Source organism: Fundulus heteroclitus, chromosome 4 (assembly GCF_011125445.2).
Source record: "Fundulus heteroclitus isolate FHET01 chromosome 4, MU-UCD_Fhet_4.1, whole genome shotgun sequence".
Lineage (NCBI taxonomy): Eukaryota > Metazoa > Chordata > Actinopteri > Cyprinodontiformes > Fundulidae > Fundulus > Fundulus heteroclitus.
In genome coordinates this window covers 27,379,633-27,400,954 of record NC_046364.1, presented here as the reverse complement: position 1 = coordinate 27,400,954, position 21,322 = coordinate 27,379,633, and the positions used below count along the sequence as shown (strand labels likewise).

General features: G+C 38.8%; 1 protein-coding gene across 1 annotated transcript in view; it reads right to left on the bottom strand.

Annotated features, from left to right (window-relative positions):
* The window catches only part of pkp3b (plakophilin 3b), a 43,634-nt gene extending 24,807 nt beyond the window's left edge, over positions 1-18,827 (bottom strand). Inside the window, exon 1 of the mRNA XM_036136305.1 lies at positions 18,450-18,827. Coding sequence (XP_035992198.1) covers positions 18,450-18,645 — 196 coding nt within the window. The 5' untranslated portion in view covers positions 18,646-18,827. The remainder of the gene's footprint in view (positions 1-18,449) is intronic.
* Between the last annotated feature and the right edge of the window lie 2,495 nt (positions 18,828-21,322).

The window sequence follows — 21,322 nt, the reverse complement described above, 5'->3', positions numbered from 1 at the left end:
CCTGGGCTGCATGCCTGAACATAAGCATCACCTCATCAGAGGTCAGTGGAGGAGCGCTCATATACCTCCACTGCACCACCGATGAAAATAACACACTATGTAGCACAAACTGCAAAATTTCTAACTTCAGAAACAGAAAAACAGCGGCTCTGAGTGACTCAACAGGAGACTGAAGTCCAATCACTTTAGGAGATTAATACATCATGGGGAAAAAATGGAATAATTTTTTTGGACAAGCTGAAGAAAATGTAAACGGTCCTCCTTCTGGCTTGTCGTCTCGTTTGAGATGTTTAAATCATGATCTGTCGCTTTTAAAATGAAGCGTTTACTGGCAAAATCCAACAGTATATTAATTTCCTACAGTGATGTGACAAAATTAGGACAACCCATTATGTGTTTATCTTATTTCAATGTCAAATGTTTGTTTTTTGGGGTTGTTCCTCTGGAAAATAATGTGATTTGAATACAGTTACCTCATTTTGGCTGAAATAACTTAAATGATCCTTCCTGGATCTATCTACCAGTCTCTGACATGGCGGTGAGGAAAGGTTGTCCCCCTCCTTAACTTCAGCTGTGAGATATTTGAGGAGTTTCCTGCATGTGCAGCCTGTTTACAGTCACTCCACAGCGTCACACGAGGAAAACATCTAGGCTTTGACCTCATCCCAGGGCTTTTCATTTCCTAACTCTCAGCCGGCCATTGGCAGATTTCCTGCTACATTTTTGCTTATTGTCCTGTTTCAGGTACATGCTCCGCTTCAGATAGATTATTTTTTTATTTTTTAGAGATAGTCTCACATTTTTTTCTCCAGCACCCGCTGATAGACGGAAGAATTGATGGTGGATTCTCTAAAGAATCTATGAGGACCACCTCCATGCTTCAAGTTAGCGTGAGGTTATTTTCCTGGAATGTTATATTTGGTTTACGCCAAACATGACATCTGCTCTGGTGTCCAAATAATTTTACTTTAAAATCCTCTGTCCAAAGAACCTTATTCCAAAAATCCAGTATTTATTCTGCCTTCTCTCTGGCAAACTTTGGTCTGCTGTCACGTTTTTCTAAGAGCCAAAGCTAAACTTGTGTTGCTCTTTCTGATTGTATAGACATCCACGTTCACATCAACAGTAGCAAGGACCTGATGCAGGTCCTGTGATGAACCCTCAGCGCTTTTTGACAGCTGATTTTAGCTTTGCTCAGCCAGATCTTTAAATTACCTACTAGACTCATAACTTACTATAATCTGCTTTCTCTATTTATCTCACTATGATGTTAACACCACACCAAAATAAATGACTAAGGGTTAAACAGGACAAACCTTCCAAATGCTAAGTAATGATTTAACCTTATTTATTGTGGCTGTGTTTAATTTGAGCTTTTTAAGTATGTGGGGTGTCATGATTTATTTCTCGCCAGAAATTGTATTTTGTTCACATTTTACATTAACTTTTGAAAGGTGTTTTTCTGATGTGTAAAACTGAACTGTGTGTAAAAGTGTAAATATGAACTGTGCTCATTTTCTGGGTAACAGCTCTTCATTTTGCCAACTTCATAGCTTGTAATCTTTTATTATGCTTGACGTTTAACATGATGTGTGAAACAGTATGGCCATGTTGGAAAGTTCTGCAGGCTAAAACCAACTCCTGCTCATGTACTGCAGAGAAATCTAACAATGACGTGGTTTGTTAAAACTCTTTGATCACAATAAAGTAAAACGATAGTTGTGTTTCTGCTGGAATGCCTTAAACCTCTCAATAAAACATTAAATTAAACAAGATTAAAATGTTTGAGATTCTACCCATCGTGTCATATTTAGCCATGCTGATGAAGGTGTGAATGCAGGCTACTGGGGGGACAAGAGTCAGGTCTAAAATAGATACTGACAGTATGTTGTCAAGAGTAGATTGGACAGGAATGTTCAGTAAGCAAAGCCCTGTAGAGTCCTGGCAGCACAAAGTGGCTCTCACATTAGGGTTTAAAAAACATCTTTATCTGTTTTACTCCTTTTGCTTTCATTTATTCTTCTGTAATGTACATGTTATGTTGAAATCTGGTACTTGTGTCATTTGCTCAGGTGCTTACTGCTATTTCATGTTTAAGAGGCAAGTAGGAGAGGACTTGCCTCTTAAACAGGTCAATAGTACATTGTGATGAAAAAGTGAAGAAGCTCCCCAAATTCAATGCTCTGTTTAACTTTCAGAGATCAATATCATTCTTAAAGTGTGTTTTTGCTTTCGTAAAGCAGCAGCAGGTAACCTTTGTAAAAATATTTTGTTTTACATATTTGTTAAAACTGTCGCTATGTCCTGACAGTAAAATATAAGACAGATAATCTGTGAAAAAATCCCCTCCCAGTGGTCCTATTGTCATTTGCAGAAATACACCGCTCCCGGTAAGAAACAACCAATCAGAGCCAGGAGGAGTGTCTTAGAAGTGTCGCACACTGCTCACACCCACTACCCTGCACATTGCGTACCCTTGTTCAAGTTCAATGGTACGCAGCAGCTGTCTGGAGAAGCAACCTAATGTTACAGAAAAATGTGTCAAGTGGCACCTGCTCAGAAAACAAAGACAGGTAAACAGAAGGTTGATGACGATAAAAGGAGATAGAAAGAAAGAATCAGACCCTGGCTGAGGTAAAACGAGGATACATACTGGAGAAGCAAGGCAGGCCCCACTGTGGGGGAGGAGCTGTGGAGGGAGGGTTGCAGCAGAGACCAAGGCGGGGGGCAAGAATAAGTAAAATTTTCAGACTAAGTCCATGAATTTCTCAGAACTCCCTACTCTCCAGGAAAACATCAAAGTACTAGGTGTCTTCTGAACACCGTGCTGCCACACACATGTGCAGCATCATCCTGAAACGTTTGATGTAACTTGAAGGACTCGCCTGGTTACTGATGGAAGCAAACCGATGTGGGAGATCTGGTGATGTCATGTAAAAACAACAACCTCTCTCTCACATGACTTTCTGTTGAAATTCAGCTGCTGCATCATCCCGAGCAACCGAACCATTGTGTGGTGTCAAGATATCCTGAAGAAAGACTGCAAACCAGAGGGCTTAGGGACTCATATGCCCCTTCTCCATAGCATTGTCTCCCCTGCACCACTATATTCTCCTGGCCCCACCCTGTCTCTGCTCCATTGTTGCTTCCCACAGACCCTTAAAGAGCACATGAACATTGTTAAAAGAAATTGATCATCAACTTATTGGAAATATTTGTGGTTAATATAAAATTCAGCCATTTATTTGATGATGAAAGGTTGTCCTCTCTCTCTCTCTCTCTCTCTCTCTCTCTCTCTCTCTCTCTCTATATATATATATATATATATATATTATATATATATATATATATATATATATATATATATATATATATATATATATATATATATATATATATATATATATATATATATATATATATATATATATGTATTGTAAAAAGGTGTTTTCCTAACTGTAGTATAAATCACCTTCTGCACTATTTTTCCATCTCTGGTGTGTTAAATGCTACCCTGATCCTCCCTGAGTCATCTTTAGGTCTTCTGGGAAATAGCCCCTAACTTTAAATATGTATCGCCTTATTTTAACATGATTCCATCATAAATGCTACACTTGGAAAAATCCCAATAGAGATGTGTGTAAACCCCTGAACAGTCACAAACAGCAGTGTGGAGATTGCCTATTGTCTTGTGGGGATTTGTCCTGATTGTAGAGAGATTAATGAGGGCAGAGTAAGACGATGAGGAAAGCTTGAGGTTCCCTCAAAAAGAGTGATAGTTGGCAACATTGTGTTGGAGATAGGCACCATACCCCAATGAACCTGCACAGAGGAAGCATGGATGGATGGAAGGAGGGATGGATGGATGGATGTTTCTATTGCAAAATTAAGAAGCACCCTAAGACACCATGTGGTATAGGATGTATCTGCTGACCCCTGATCAGTCTCTATCTCTTCAGGCTGAAGGAATTTAAGTTCTTCCTCTGAACTGAAAACCTGAAGTATTTGCTTCCTCTCTAAAGCTTGTATTTTCATGTACACGTCCAAACCATTTCTTCTTTCTATCAGACTTATGAGGTATGTTCTGATGTTTAGATTTTTATTATTAAACTTTTTCTATGGGGGTTGACTGTCTTATCTCACAAAGGATGGACAACAATAAAAATGACAAAAAAATCCTACTTGCTATATTTTTATACTTCTACCTGAGCAGTGAGTTCCAACCAGCAGAAGATCTGAGAGCCTATCAACTGTAACTGGAATTTCTCTTGTATTCAATGCAGAGCAGATCTAGAAACATGATGCATGCAAATCACCTGTAATCACTCTACTAGCAGATCTCTGGAGGTACAGAGAGCAAAGCTACTTCTTAATTTCGGTCTACGGGATTATGGATGTTTCATACACAAAGGAATGTCGACGTTCTAATCCTGGCTATTCGCTGCTCTACTCTTTAAACATTGGCATTGGCATCAGCCATAGAAAATCAGATTTAAATTGACTCTGGTACCTCATTTAAATTGGTTAGAATATTCAACTGCCTTATGGGAGCATCATCATCATCATCATCATCATCATCATCATCATCATCATCAACACCTTGTAAGTAAGCAGATGCAGCATCCGTATATGACCATGTTGCCATGATTTCTTTAGAAAAGGACCTAAGTACAGATATCCGGCTCTTTAATGAATAAAATAGAAGATCTTATTGCTGGCATGGCACAAGAACAGGACATGCAGCACGGGCAGAAACAACGGGCAGGCTGACAGGAGCACGGAGTAAAACAGCATCAGGCAATCTAATGGAAAATTTCAGCGACAGAGTGTTACAATCCCCAAGTATTAGGCTTATTTGAACTTACTCTTTATGTTCCAGGGATCGTGGACTCTTTAGTTTCACCCTTTAGTGTGGTTTATTTAGTTAGTAGATTCAGTTTATTCCTTTCTGTATTGTGCTATTGTTAGATTTCTGTTTCCTCTCTATCTGCCCTGGCATTGCTCTTCCTCTCCCTCATCTCCACCTTCACTGCTCTCATCAATATCAGCTGATTAACTTCATCTGGTCCTCATGCCTTCACTCTCCCTCTTCTCCCAGTATTTAAGCAGAATGGTTTCATGTTCTTGTTGCTGGTTTCTTCTGTATACTACCTCTGCTTGGTTTCCTGTCCGTTTGTGCACCAGTTTGTTTCCCTGCCTGTGATCTGTGCTGTAAGTTCAGTTTTCTCCACTTCGCCTTTACTATGGTCTGCATGTGCGACCTTAATCTACAAAACATGCCAGCGAGGCGATACACAGGGGGACGTGTGGCAGAATGCATAGACTGCAGGTGAGAACAAGCTGAGGAAGAGTGAAAGCCAGAGCTGAGGGACGGACCCTGCTGAAACCATTGGGTACAAACCTAACAGGGAATGATCTGAATGTACAACCAATAAGAAAAAAATAAACAACAGGGAAAGAAAGAAAAGCAACACAAAAGAAACTAGGAGCTAAGAACACCTATAAGGATCATAACACATGTGCAGCCTGAATAAGAATGAAGTATGTTCCCTTTTAATTCCAGAGCTTTACATGTGTTAAATTTATCGACAGCTTTTATACGCTACACTTTGCTTTACATTTTGACTTCATTCTCAGTTTTATAAATAATGACATAAGAGAATCCGTAATATGCTGTTTTGTGCTCTTGAAATTAGTTTGAACAATCTGGTAAGCTGGTAAAACTACATCATGTGTGCATTCAAAGCATAAAGTTGACAGAGGGTGTACTTTATTTTGACCGTGACCAAACGTCCTTCCTACAGTCATCTTGCCAGTAACAAGTGTTGGTATTATTTTTATGTCGTTTTTTTTTTTTTTTTGGGGGGGGGGGATTCTCCCAAAATATTGAAATATTACAATGAGAAACATCACCCTATTGCTGAGATTTGAGACTTGTTGGAAAGTCAGCCATGATTTCTGATTATTTTCACACCTACCACTTTACCTTATCCTAATATCACAGTAGGTTCTGGGAAACCACCGCTCCCCCACAGCCAACAGGCAGCCCGATGGAGGTGTATCTGGTGAAAAGGCTGAAATAGGATTCGAGCTCCAGCTACATTATTTATTACACAGTATATCTGCAGGTTACAGCAGTCCAGACTCTTTATAGAAATGACTTTGTTGTCTTTACCAAGTCTGAAAACAAATAAAACAGTTTCTACAATCAAGCCAAAATGATTCCTAATCCTGGCAGATTTAGATCGCATCTATTTTTTCTTTCAGCCAAGAACTACTTCTGAGAGGAAATGACACTGGCATCTCCAAGAACAGTAATAAGATAATGCTAAAGGGATGTCATTCTGGGAAGGTTTTCTTGGTTTTTATTTACATTTCAACAAAAATGGGAGGCTGAACTGTATCCATAACCTTCAATATTATGGAAAGCATTTTTTGGCATGATAGTGATCATATTTTACTTAAAATCACTGACAAGCGTTATTGCTTGTATTACAGATATTTATTACAATTCCTATTTTGCCAAAATCCAGATCTTTACAGCTGGAAGGCCTCCATGTCATCACCCTAATATTTAGTGGACAGAGTCTCTGTCTGACCAGGCCTGTCATGGACCTAGGAATGGTGGTTTATATTTTGTGGTCATTTGTATATTCTGTCATTTTTGGTATTCCATGTTTAGTTCAGGCCTTAGTTTTGAGATCTTAAGTTTTAAGTCTTGTACCACAGGTCTTATGCTGACAAATGCTGAAAGTTATAAACCACATCCTTTGTTTCTACAACCCCAACGGTGTGACCTGAAAGCTCATAAGAGCCATGATGTCTGTGGATTGAGTTGTGTAATTTGAAAGGACAAAGTGATTTGTGGTTGCATGTTTATTGTGGGATGACCCGAAAAGGGCAACTGTTTCTCTCTGTTCACCTTAACTTCTTGCTTTCTCCTAGTTACATGTCCTGCCTTGTGTGCCGTGTTCTATTGTCTTTATTTTTACCTAAAATACTGTTTCTTTGTCATCTTTTGGTTCGGTAATTCCAGTCATTCTTGTGTTGGGTTATGTTCTGATATTTTCTGGTTTCTCTGCTCTGTATTAATTCTGTTCAAACATTTCCTCCCACTGGGTTTTCTCAGTGAACTCCAGCTCCGTGTCTCCAGTCACAGCTGCAGCCTCTTGTAAATGTTCTCATGCTTTCACTTCTCTAGTCAACCCCCTTTTCAGTGTGACTGAACGCTTTCAGTTTTCAGTCATACTTCGTTGGATTGTTTTTGCTTTCTTGTGAAATGTTGGATAATGGTTCTTGGTTCCCCTGAGTTTTCCCTCCCTGTCTGAGTTTTTGGAGCTGTTCACTCATCATTAGGCTGCTGTGTTCCTGTTGGAGTTTGTGTCCACCAAAAACAGTGCACATCACACCGCCACTACAAAAGGTTAAGATTATCTTTAGTCAGCAAAATCATGTCTAATTGAAAAGATTGCTTTCAATGTAAAAAATACCAGGGGTATAAATAATTTTGGGCATAACTGCAAATGATCTGATATTTTCTGCTGGTGGGAAGGCTAAAGCAAGACTAAGGTCTGCTATTAATTCAACAACTCAAATAATGATTGATATTTTAAAGAAATAGCTACTTTAGCTCTAATTTTACAGCTAGCTGACATTTTGGACATCCTCAATGTAAAGTCACCAAAATCCTAATTAAACAACCTTCTGAATCCCTTGACAATGTGCACAAATCTATTATTATTGCAATGTTTGAATTAATCTCCTATTAAAATGACTTTAACATCTTGTCAATTCCACAGGCCAAATCCCTCAACAATAGTAATAATAATATAATCCATATTGTCATTGCAATGAAATTTGTTCTCTGCATTTAACCCATGCTCTTGGGGAACAGTGGGCTGCCACTGTGTGGCACCCAGGGAGCAATGTGGGGTCAAGGGTTTTGCTCAGGGACCCAGGCTGGCAGCCTGTGGGAGTTGAACCCAGAACCTCATGGACACACAATGCTCCAACCACTAGGTCACCTCTCCCTGTAGTAGTGCTGTGGCCTTGAACTTGAACGATGAAGAGCGGGACAAAGCAAGAGCCTGTGATCATGGAGATGACGGAAATCTGATTACAGCAGCTTTTTTTTGTCTGCAGCCTGCTGCATTACCCTGATTAAACCTAATTAAACCAAACAAGCTGGCAGTTCTATTTCCAACAAAAGGGCTTTAGATGTTAAATGATGCATCTACAACTTAACATTAACATTGTGAACCTTCTGGTTTAGTTCTGATTTCTGCTTCTGGCCATTTTAGCATGATTTACAGACTGCTTTTTAATGGCTTCTTCTTTCCAGATAATTGTTAGAAAAGATGAACGTCACACAATTATATATCTGGAAATTGTGGAGGATGACACTTCTCTTCCTGAATCTTGACAGATTGTTTTTATTTTTTTACATGATGTCACAAAATGAGGTGCTGCCATAAAATACATCAACCGTTGCTCCACCATTAAATTTATTAAATTCAAATTATTTATATAGCTCCAATTCACAACACATGTCATCTCAAGGCACATCATAAAGTCAAATTCAATGAAATCTGATTGACTGATTGGTCAAAAAGTTTCCTATCTAAGGACACCCAGCAGATTGTCTTGACAAGTAGCATCCACTCCTTATGAAAGAGCGTAGAGCCACAGTGGACAGTCGTCTGCGCCATTGTCTATGGCTTTGCAGCAATCCCTCATAGTGAGCATGCATGAAACAAGAGTGAAGAGGAAAACTCCCCTTTAACATGGAGGAGAACCTCCAGCAGAACCAGGCTCAGTGTCAGCGGACATCTGCCTCGGCTGACTGGGGGTTAGAGAAGACAGAGCAGAGACACAAAAAGCACACATTGATGGAGGAATCCTTTTCTATGTTATATGTGAATGGCAGATGATCTGCCTACCTGGATGTTGTCACAGCTAACAGAACATCAGACCTACCTACTATAAAGAGAAAAAAACAAGTAACCTTGGAGTTCGAATATTATTCATTAAGTTGAACAAACTGGAATTTGTCAGACAGACAAGGTTTAAACCAGCCTAATACTTTACCCTTAATCCCTACAGTATGTTCAAGTCTTTGTAGGAGAATATTGTGATCAACTGTATCAAATGCAGCACTGACATCTAACAGGAAAAGTACAGACACAAGTCCATTATCTGAGGCCATGACAATATCATTAGTGACCTTCACCAGAGCTGTTTCGGTGCTATGATGTTATTACTTTGTCAATAATTTTAGATAGGAAAAGAAGATTAGATATAGATCTGTAATTTATTAAGTCATCTTGAGCAAGAGAAGGTTTCTTAAGTAAAGGTTTAATAAAAGCTACTTTAAAGGCTTGTGGTACATATCCATTTACTAAGGATAGATTAATCATGTCTAAAATAGGCCCATTGATCAAAGAGAATACCTCCTTAAATAACTTGGTTGGGATTGGGTTTAGATGAAGTTAAAATTTTAGATAACTCATAAAGCTCTACTGTGTCATTTTAACATTTTTAATAGAATCAGTTTTATTTATGAGTAATCCCATAAAGTCATTACTGCTGAGAGCTAAGGGAATGGATGGATCAATGGAGCTGTGACTCTGGGTAAAGTTGGCAACTATACTAAAGAGAAACCTAGGATTATTTTTTATTCTCTATTAATGATAAAAAATATGCTGCTCTAGCTCTTTTATACAACAGTAGACTGTTTATCCAGATTAAGTAGGATTCCTCTAGGTGTGTAGAGCACCATTGTCTCTCCAATTTCCTAACATTGTTCTTCAAAGAACGCTGCTCTGGATTAAACCAGGGAGCCTGCTTCCTGTGAATTTACAACAAAAAATTGTTGTGAATGAACGTATCAGAAGCTTTCAAATCCACATCTGGCTTTCCAATTGCTTAAAGGCATAGTAATTACACTTTTGACTTTGAACAATGTAATGTAAACAATTTTCATTGTTAGAATGGAAAAGAGTAGAACTAGAAACATCTAGTGGGGTTATTCAGATGTACAAGTAGCAAAGTGAAGTGGAAATGGATGCGTGAAGATACACAGAAGGGTAAAAATCTAAAAACCAAAAATGACAAGAAATGACTTTAAAGTGAGGGCATGTACTCCATACAAAAAAACTGAACAGTTACTGAACGGTTATACTCAGATTGAAGAAATGTGCAACTGAGTAGGGTGATTTTTTTTTTTTATTACTAACTATGAATGTATATTTGTACATCAAAATAGCAACAGACTATTTACAACAAATGAAACAACGGTGCAAAAACAGGAAGGATGTAAACACTTCTTGACTTTGTTGGAAGCAGTGAGGGTTGTAAAGTCTAGAAGCAGCTGGGAGGAAGGATCTGCAGTAACTCTCCTTTGTGCACCTAGGATGCAGCAGTCTGTCACTAAAGGAGCTATCCAGCTCTGTAACCAAGGGCGTAACCATCATCTAAAAAGTGAGGGGGACATATTTTTTCAGAGGTCTATTGAGTGGTTTATCATCAGAATCAGAATCAGAAATACTTTAGTAATCCCAGAGGGAAATTACTGAATTCTCTCACTTTCAATCGTACCTCTTCTTAGGGGCTAAGGAACCACATAATCGCAAACAGCCACAGGACATATTGCTGGTTCCTTTAAAAACACAAATAATGCAGATGTCAAATAACATCTGAAAGTAAATATTTACTAAATACTTATACTCTGCTATTGCGGCAATAATGATTTATTTTAAATATGTGAAAAGCCACAGTGAACATAAGTTCTATACAGAAATTAAAGAGGGTTGTATTTATTCTCCCTAACTCGTAAGGGATGTAACACAGGTAACAATAGTATTCTATTCGACTATCTTAACATAATATACTGGCATGTATTACCGGATCATCATTTAGCATTATCTGCATCATGTATGCCACAGCATTACTCAACTTACACGGTTTATTTGGAAAAGTATGTTTACGGTTTTATGCCTTTTGCTGGCTCTGGCTGGTTTGCTGATGCACGTGTGTGCGTCCACACAGACACTGCTCAGCTGCTGCACGTCTCCCATCTGTGATCCACACCAGTCTGCTTATGGTGCGTTTAATGACGGCTCGGAAAAACACCTTACAACACGTAAATAATGGATTAAACAGTCATAGTGGATGGAAAATAATGTGTGTGTGTGGGGGGGGGGGGGGGGGGGCAGAGAGCACAGATTTGAAAAATGGGGGGACATGACCCACCTGCCCCCCCCCCCCCCCCCCCACACACACACACACACACTCTGTTACGCCATTGGATGGGGGGAGTGGGGGCACTGTGGAACAGTGACGTTATTTTTACCAGAGTGCTTCTGCTGCACTGTTTCAAGGAGGCATCCTAGAACAGAGCTGGTCCTCCTGATCAGCACATCTAACTGGTTCCTCTCAGCTACAGATAAGCTGCTGCTCCAACTAACTACACCAATGGCTGAAGCCACCACAGAGTCAAAGAAGGTCCTCAGGAGTGCACATAAGGAAATCTAAGCTTCTTGGTTTTGATCAGAAGATGGTTCTGCTGGCACCAGTCCACAAAGCCCTGTGTCCACTGTACTTTGTGATGAGGCCAACTATGGCAGAGCCATCTGAAAACATCTGAAGACGGCGGCCTGGGGAGTTGATGGAGAAGTCTGTTTTGTAGAGGGCAAACGGTGCCAGCACCATTCCCTGAGGGGCCCCCGTACTACACAGCAGCCTGTCAGAGATACAAGCCTGTGTTCCCACATGCAGTGGGCGGCCAGTGAGGTAGTCCAGTATCCACTGGGACGGGTAGGAGTCCACTCCTGTCAAGTATTAACTGAACAGAAATGATGCCCGTAATCATAGCTGACTTAAAACAGGAAACGTTTCGTCTGAAATAATATCAGACGATGACGGGAAAAACGGTAATGGGACTTCTTGCTAACTTTGTGTTAACATCTGTTTTCAATTGTATTACATTATTTTAAGGTTTCGCTTTTAGTTTCTGGGATTAGTCCCAAGTCCCTGGCACTACCTCCTATTTTGATGCGTGAGTCTAAGTCTATATAGTGAAAATGTCAGTTAGTGATCAGACGCAGGTATTTCAGGAGACAACTCCCACAAGGGTCAGTCAAACATTATTACTACCAGGTGGGGTAAAGGGAGCTCCTGCTTTATCGGACACAGGAAGGGCAGTCATATGAAGGAGACGTCTGTCCTTCCTGTGTTGTCATTTCCTTTCAAAAAGAATGGAAGTTTTGCTCTTTAGCCTACAGTGACAGCATGGTTCAACATGAATACAAAATGTGTTACTTTGCTTAACATGTAGGAAAAAGTTCATCTGTGGGAATCTAGGCTGTCATGGTTGGATTTTCCACAAAGAGGGAGAAAACACAGGAAATGGACAGGAAGTAACATGCTCTCACGTTCCAAAGGTCTAGAAATATATACGTCTGTCTGGTGTGATTTTACATGTTTGGTCCCAAGAAAGTGGAATAGAGAATACAGAGCTGTAATATGGATGCTCAGAGTGAATTTAGTATTTTCCAAACCATGGTAAACACTCAGCTCTGAACTCTGCACAAAACAGAAGAAGTTGGATTTGTAGGATTCCACATCATGAGTTCAGTTTCAAAGAAAGGGCAGACCTTGGCTGAGCAAAGTCTTACCCAGCGCTGTGTACTGCCTTTGTTGAGATGTTACTGGGACTCTGCTTGACTCCACAAAGCTCTGCATTGTAATTTAGGGGACAGACTGTCCAATAAAAGCCCAAGTTTTCAAGTCCAATTTGATGTAACCATGGTGACATGTACAGTTTGGGGCTGTTTCTCCCCGGTCAGTGTTTCTGTTCAAGTTTCTGCTCAACTAAAATGAGTTTACAAAAACTTAGGAATCCATCTTTTTTCAGTCTTTTGTTGAAATGAAGATATTTTCTCAAGCTGACTTATATTTGCCTGAAAGAGCTTCCCAAGTAAGCACATTGGATATTATTGCTAGTTTCCCCCCTGCAAAATCCATATAAATGACATGCAGCTTGTATGGTATTGTTGTACTGTTCTCCTGGGTCTCAGATTCAGAAAAAAAACAACATCTTAACATTTCTGTTCTGCTGTGTTTATGAACATTTCAGTGGTTTAAGTGGTGTGGGTGAACAGTCACTGCAGCACACCCAGGGGGGGAAAAACCAGACGAGGCATCAAACAAAAGATGGAAGGCTATAAAGGTCCCAGTCAGGACAACTTCTGGATAGAATCTGTTTGCAATTTAGGCCAAATGAAATCCCCTAGCTACTGTTGGCCTACGTGTGCTGAATGTAGATCAGGAACAGCTTGCAATACAATGTCAGGAGATAAAATACAGCCCACCAACCCACAGCGCATATATATATATATATATATATATACTGGCGCGGATTCAGGCGGTGGCGCAGGGGGCGCGCGCACCCCCCTTTTGGAGACCAAAAGTATTTTTTAAAGAGCCTGAATTTTTAAACATCCTTCATAGAATTAAGATTAATAGCCAGTACCTGTCATTTAGAACGCACTGTGATGCCGGCGCGGCATAAATTGTCGTTGCAATCACCGATACTGGCGGCGGCATTTAGTGCCCAAATATGGGCAGTAATGGCGGCCTGACGTCACATCCTGTGTCGTTTCTTAGCAGAGAGGCACTGCGCTCACACAGCTGTGATAAACAACAATTATTTCGGATTCCCAGAGGACTTCACCATTGAAATTTTCTAGAGCTATTATTGAAGCAACAATGCCCACGTGCATGGCAGTTTGATGTTGCAATACATCGGGTAAAAGTGGAAAAAACATCACAAAAATAAGGAGACCGCTGCCGCAGCAGACAGATTCAACTCACATCGTTCCTTTTTGGTCTCCTTGCCTCAAATTGGTATGGCTGGATTTCGTCAAAAATCAGGTTGCTGTCAAGAAAGTCTTCTATATATTCCAAATCGCTCTCAGATGATGATGATAAATCCATGAAACTCCATCACTATCGCTAAATAATCACTCTCTGCCGCACCGGTCGTCGCCATCTTGGATAATAGCGCGCAGTGACGAGCCTGTTCTTCTTCTTCTTCTTCTTCTTCTGTTGTGTTTTCTGGCAGTTTACATCCTGTGTGCATTACCACCATCAGCTGGACGGATATGTAATTTAGAAATATATTTTCCTATACATCTTTATATCTTAATGAAACTAAATGATATCTATACTTTCACACTCACACACACATACACACTAAATCCTCCCAGCTAATTCTGTATCTTTTAAATATTTAAGTGCTTTAAATATTTTATCTGATTGATGCTTCCCTAATAAATCAGCCATCTTTACTGAACTCCCCAATACCCTTTCCAGTTCTTTCCTCTCTTTTATATATTTTCTACAATAAATCAAAACATGTTCTACTCCTTCGATTTCTCCACAATAAGAACAATTACCTGTTGGATGTTTCCCTATTATTTTTAAACCAGTATTTAAACTAGTATGCCCTATCCTCAACCTGTTTATCCATATTTCCTCTCTTCTATTCATTATACTATTATATCTTATGATAATATCTTTCTATATTTTATATAAATGTCTTCCTTTTTCTTCTAAATTCCATCTCTCCTGCCATACATTATTTATTTTATCTTTAATAATTACTTTTATTTTTTTTCTACTTAGCGGGACATCATATTCAATTTCTCTTGCCTCAACTGCTTCTTTAGCTAATTTATCTACTTTTTCATTACCTAAAATTCCTTTATGTGCTGGAACCCATGTAAATTGAATACTTATTTTTTTGTTGCTTTATACCATATATTAAATAACTGACTTCATCTAGAAGATCTTGACGGCTTTCAGATTTTCCACTTTTAAAACTAGTCAGGCAAGACAATGAATCTGAACAGATAACTACATTTCTAGGCTTCACCTCCAGCACCCATTGTAATGCCAAAATAATTGCCAACATCTCTGCTGAAAAAAATTATAAATTATCTGCTGTTCTTCTTTTTATAGAATTTTTTTCTTTCGGAATATATACTGCTACTCCTGTTTTACCATTTTCCTGTTTTGATGCATCTGAATATATTTGTGTCATATTTTTATACCTTATAACTAAATACTGCTGAATAATTTGATACAAACCTCCACAGGACTGTTCTATTTTTTGGTTTCTAAATTTACTGTTGACATTTCAAATAACCATGGAGCAATTTTAGATGTAATTACAGTATGCTATATTACTTATCCCAGAATACTCTGCATAAATATTTCCTTCCCATCCAAAACTCCTTATGTGATGGCCATATTCCCAACATTCTCTGAATATCTGTTTAGTAGGGTGATTTTCCTCATGCCCTTGTAAATTTAACCAGTAATTTATTGACAGTTTCATCCTCCTTAAGTCCAGTGGCATTTCTCCAGTAATCACCTGAAGAGGAGGAATTGGAGATGTTCTAAAAGCACCACAACATATTCTAAGCGCTTTGGCTTGGATTCTATCTAAATCTAATAACAAAGAATTTGCAGCTGACTTATAAACGATACATCCATAATCCAACACAGATCTAACTAAAACATCATATATTCTTTTCAAAGATGTACTAGTTGCCCCCCTGTCATTCCCTGACAAATATCTCAAAATATTAATACCTTTTTTTACATTTATCAATGATCTTCTGTATATGTATCTTAAATGAAAGTTTTTCATCAAACCATACGCCGAGGTACCTTATGATATTTACCTGTTTCAATGTATGCCCATATAATGTAAGATCTACTGTTGGATTAACCCTTTTCCTTGAAAAACATATTACTTGTGTCTTCTCAACAGACAAATGAAACCCCCATTTATGTGACCATATTTCAACCGTGTTAATTGCTGATTGCATTCTATTTTTTAAATCACTAATATTTCCTCCTCTCACCCATAATGCCCCATCATCTGCATATAATGCTTTACTAATTCTAAAATCTATATTATCAAAAATATCATTAATCATTATATTAAAAAGCAATGGACTACATACACTACCTTGAGGAGTTCCATTTTGTATAGCATAAATATTTGAATAATTTACCCCAACTCTTACTTCGATTGTTCTATTCTTTAAAAAATCCTTAATTCAATTAAACATTTTTCCTTTAATTCCCATTTTATCCATCTTCATTAATAAACCCTCCTTCCAAAGCATATCATATGCTTTTTCCATATCAAAATGTAGCTAAGAGCATTTATTTATTTACCTGAGCCTTTCTTATTTCATTTTCTAAACAAACAATTGGATCTACCGTTGTCCGTCCACTTCTAAAACCACTCTGATAAGTAGATAAAAGACCTCTTTTTTTCTATTTCTTACATTAATCTCCTAGTTATCATTTTCTCCATCAATTTACATAAATTAGAAGTAAGAGATATGGGCCTATAACTAACTACTACTACTTCTTCTTCTTCTCTTTTTTAATAGTGGTTTGCAAACAACTTTTAGGTGCATTACCACCACCTTCCAGATTGGAGTATGGATCAACCTTAATCTTATATTCTCCCCACAGAAAACAAGTATGATGATCGTTAGAAAATGTTGATAATGAGAAAACATGGGGTTCTCACAAGTTGTGTAAAGTTGTAAAGTAATGCAATTTCAGGAAAACTTTTTCAAGTAACGGCAAAGTTATGAAAATTTAATTTTTGTTGCAGTTTTTGAAAAGTAATGAAAAAAGAGTGTAAAGTAAAAAAAATAGTGGACATTGACACCCATACAATAGTTATTGTGTAGTGTGTATTGTCTGATTTTAAACCTTTTAGTGCCACATGTGTTTTATTGTTAAAACTAAGAATGGTCTCCTTTATGAAAACATACTAGGCTTAAAACTATTGCCAAGCAACTTGCATATGATGAACGATGAGAGTGAGAAAGAGATCTTTACATCATATAAGGATGATCTATCATCAGGATCAACATTTAGACAGGAAGTGAAGTTGTGGCACACAAAGTGGTCATCATCAGTGGAAAAACCCAGCTCTCTCCCTGAAATTCTAAGGATAACAAATATGAAGTGCTACCCAAACATTTCTATGATTCGTCACCTTCTGTCAGTTATACCTATCACGAGTGCTTCTGTGGAACGTGCTAACTCAGGTCTTAAAGCAGTGAAAACTTTGCTAAGGTCGACTATGGGACAAGAAAGGTTTGTGGCTTTGCAACTTATGTATGTCCACAAGGACATTCATTTAGACATCAACAAAATCATAGGCATGTTTTGCACAGAAGCATCCTAGAGGGTTGACATTCATAAACCCATTATCATCGTCATCATAAAGTTGAAGGTGTTGTAGAAGAGAACAATATTCTTTGTCAAGTCTTACAGTTCTATTATAGGCTTATGGCTTAACTTCACCGTACATGTTCATTGGTTTAACTTACTTTAAAAAAAATTTTCTCAACATGGTTTATCTTGTTAAAATGTGTTGAAAAATCCTTTGTCACTTGAACTATACCAAACTGTTCTTAAGTCCTTGGGTCTTTCTAAGTATTTTTTTTTCTTAATATAGTTTATATGGTTAAAATATATTGTTAAAATACATGTATATTTTTAAAACTCTTGTCAATTGAACCATACCAAACTGTTCTTTAGTCCTTGGGTCTTTTTATTTCATTTTCTGTATACATATCATTTCTGGCAATAAAGAAAATCTTTGTTTGATTAATTGTTGATAAGGATAATTTTTTCTTCAAACTACTTTTTAACCTTGTGCATGCTGTAAAAAGCACGAGATTTTGACTTAAAAACCCATTTTCAATTACAATAAGGTAATCATGCTAATTCCACTTATGTTCATCCATTAAAATTATTATCAATTAAAAAATCCTTAGATGAATAATTAGGGTAGTGTAAAAGAGTAAAGATGGCATTCTTTGGTCATTTAGCCTCACATTGTCTCGACCCCATGACCCTTGACCCTTAACCCCATGACCCTTAGGTGCGCACCCCCCTTTGAAAAATCCTGGATCCGCCCCTGATATATATATATATATATATATATATATATATATATATATATATATATATATATATATATATATATATATATATATATATATGTGTGATTTTTTTGTTATTTATAGAAGGGATTTCCAGACTAAGATATAAACTATAGTCATCAGTGAGTGAGCAGTGTAAGCGGTAGGCTGTATTCTGGTTTTGTTCCCTATTTTGATTCTGAACTCTTGAGTTTTATTACTTATATAAATGACTTTTCTATTCTATTCTATTCTATTCTATTCTATTCTATTCTATTCTATTCTATTCTATTCTACTCAGGTAACGGTGTAACGGGACTCCAGCGCGTCTGGGCGCAGGTCACCTTTACGCAGCACCGTTATTACGCAGCACAACGGGCACTCCGCTCACCAGAACCTGGACCTTCCCACCATGCCTCTCACCTGTTGCTGGCCCGTGCTGCGAGTCGCCCTGTCTGGACAGCGAGTAGGACTTCCTCTCGGCCAGCCGCATCCGGACCTGCTCCTGGACCCTGCGGACTTTGGCCATGGGGTCCGCAGACTGGCCGTCCGAGGGCAGCACGTAGGCGGTGCAGGAGGAGTTGGGCTGCAGCGCGGACAGAAAACAGCCCTCCGACATAGCAGCGCTCAGTCTCGCTCACGGCGGGGACTAGAACAACTTCACCGGGAGGAAAGCAGCGGGAGCTGGGATTCCAGCGCTCCTTGGTCCCGTCGGCAACCCGCAGTTTGAGGGAGAGTCCGCCCGCTGCGAAATGGAGACCCGTCAGCAGCCCGAACATCTGGAGGCGGGGAACTACACAGGGAGGAGGTCCGGAGTAAATCCACCTGCTGCCAATGACAACCCACACACGGGCCATACTTTTATGACGTCATACTGCCAATGATTTTTAGGTGTTTTAATAGTAACATTTATAGTGGGCTGTTTACAAAAGTATGTTACTGGTGATGCAAAGTACAGCATGTCTCTGGAAATGTTGAAGTTTTCATTGTAGGGTTGAAAGTTGAGTGGAAGGAAAAAGGGTGGCAGAAAAAGACGCACAAGCAACAGGATTATGAAGGAAAGCCCATTCAAGAGTTTGGAGGAGATCCATAATGTGAGAACCACAGATAGAGCCCTCACACAGACATGTCCAGGATGGGCTACAGCAAAAGGATGGATGGACGACACGTTTTCCTTCCACCTGACCATTATTCACTACTTTGTGTTGATGTATTACATAAAACTATTGACGTCTAAACATGTAGAAGTTTAGGGGTAAGAATACTTAAACAAAGAGACTGTCAATGAAATCGCATTTATTGCTCAGTTGATATTTATTATATGTATGTGTGTTATATTTTTAACCTAAAGCCATTAAAAGTGCATTAGGAAGGCCTAAAATGCTTTGAACAGAATACAAACGTCCTTGTACAAAATTATAAGTCTCCGAGGTGCGACAGCCAATCATACAACCTTCGTTCCAGTGTCTGTCTGTCTGCCTGTCTGTCTGCTTGTCTTCACACACATACACATATAAACAGTATTTAATATAGTGCAGCTTTGTAAGGAATACTTTTACAGTTTAACTAGTAAATCTACTGATGCTCGTGTCCATTGTGCATCAGGCAAATTCTTGTGCTGAGGTGCATAAACACACTGATGACGGTAAGAAGGCAATATTGACTTTCAAAATAAAACGTGCATCATTGCATTTTGTGCAGTTATGACAAAGTAATAGGATTCACACTTTACTACAAACTCATGCAGGCTGGTCAAAAGCAGTCAGTGGGCTGGATGTGGCCCGCAGGCCGTAAAATGCCCTGGTCTTCTCTGGGACTTGTTGATGATTTAGCCATTAGATCTTTGCTTGACTATATTTTGTACTTTTTTTCTTCCCCGTGACAGCAATTGAGACAATCCGAGATCCCATACATGTTTTGTATTTAAATGTTTTCATCCTATAAGCATTCAGTGTGAAAGTGTTTGACATGGTCATTTTATGCAGTTACATAAGTTCTTATTCCATTCTCTCACTTCCAAGAGTGTAGGGGGCCCTGAGCATAATTTAATATATGTGGGCCTTCCAACCACTATGCAGGAGCAGGGCTCAACTAGGACCACATAAAGCCCTGATGTGAACTGCTTGTATTGGTCTGATGAAGGCCACTCTGGGAAACACTGAGACTCATGTAGATCCCAGATGTACACATTTCAACAGATTTACCCAATACTCTTTTAAAGCAGTAGTAAAACTTTAGTTAAAACTTTAACATCAAGTTTCGTTTTTGATGTTGGATTCCTCACCTAGCCTCACACTTTTAAACCCATTCTTGTGTGAGACTTCTTTAGGTCACTGTTGACTTTGGAGCCGCTAAGCACCTGCATACTTTGCCTGTGCCTTGGGCTGGCTCTACAATTTATGAAATCATTTCAGTATAGCTGTTATTCATTTAATTCATCTCTCCATGTCAAAAGTCATCGTCAATGGTTAAGAAGATGTAAAGAAAAGACTCAATATTTCTATATTTCAATGTCACCGATTTGTACGTTTATTGTAGAAGTAGGACAGTGATTATACTTAGAGAAAACTCAGTTTTGCAAGGTTTCTTGGCCAAAAGAAACATTTCTAGCTTTTGCAGGCCAGAACAAATGGGAGTTCTGGGTTACCTTGGGGTCTCCTTCCAGTGGGACAACTATAACCTACAAATGGAGGCGTCCAGGATGCATCTCATATGACTTAACATCCTCAGCTGACTCCTTCCAACGCACCTCTACCCTGAGCCAAACCACCCAGCAGCTTGTTTCCCACTCTTTTTTATTATTACAACCCATATCCTAAAACCAGATGTGAGGTTTGACATGTCTGAAATGTCTGAAAAATAAACACGCAAGAAAGCAAACTCTACATAAATAACAGAACTGTATTAGTCATTGCCCATCGAGATGTGAAGGATTTGATACTCAGCTGTACAGATTCTGAAGAGTGCAGCTTCTACAGCTCAGAGCAGAAGATATCCAGACTCCCCGTCATTATCTCCCTCAACATTCCCTTCAAATCGTGTTGCATTCCTGGTTCCACTAAAGTGGGAATTCCAGTTTTTCCTGCCACTGCTCGTTTCTCTTCCCAGCAAACCATAAATAACGCCTACTTTGAACTGTGTGGGAACTCCAATCCCGCTGCACACCAACGTCAGCATTGTCAGGCCAGCTCTCACATTTTCTCTTCACTGAAGCAGAAATCTTGGTTTGACAATGCTGAGCAAATTATGTTGAATAAAGCTGTACTCCAGTTTTAGAATTTTTTTTATTCAAACTA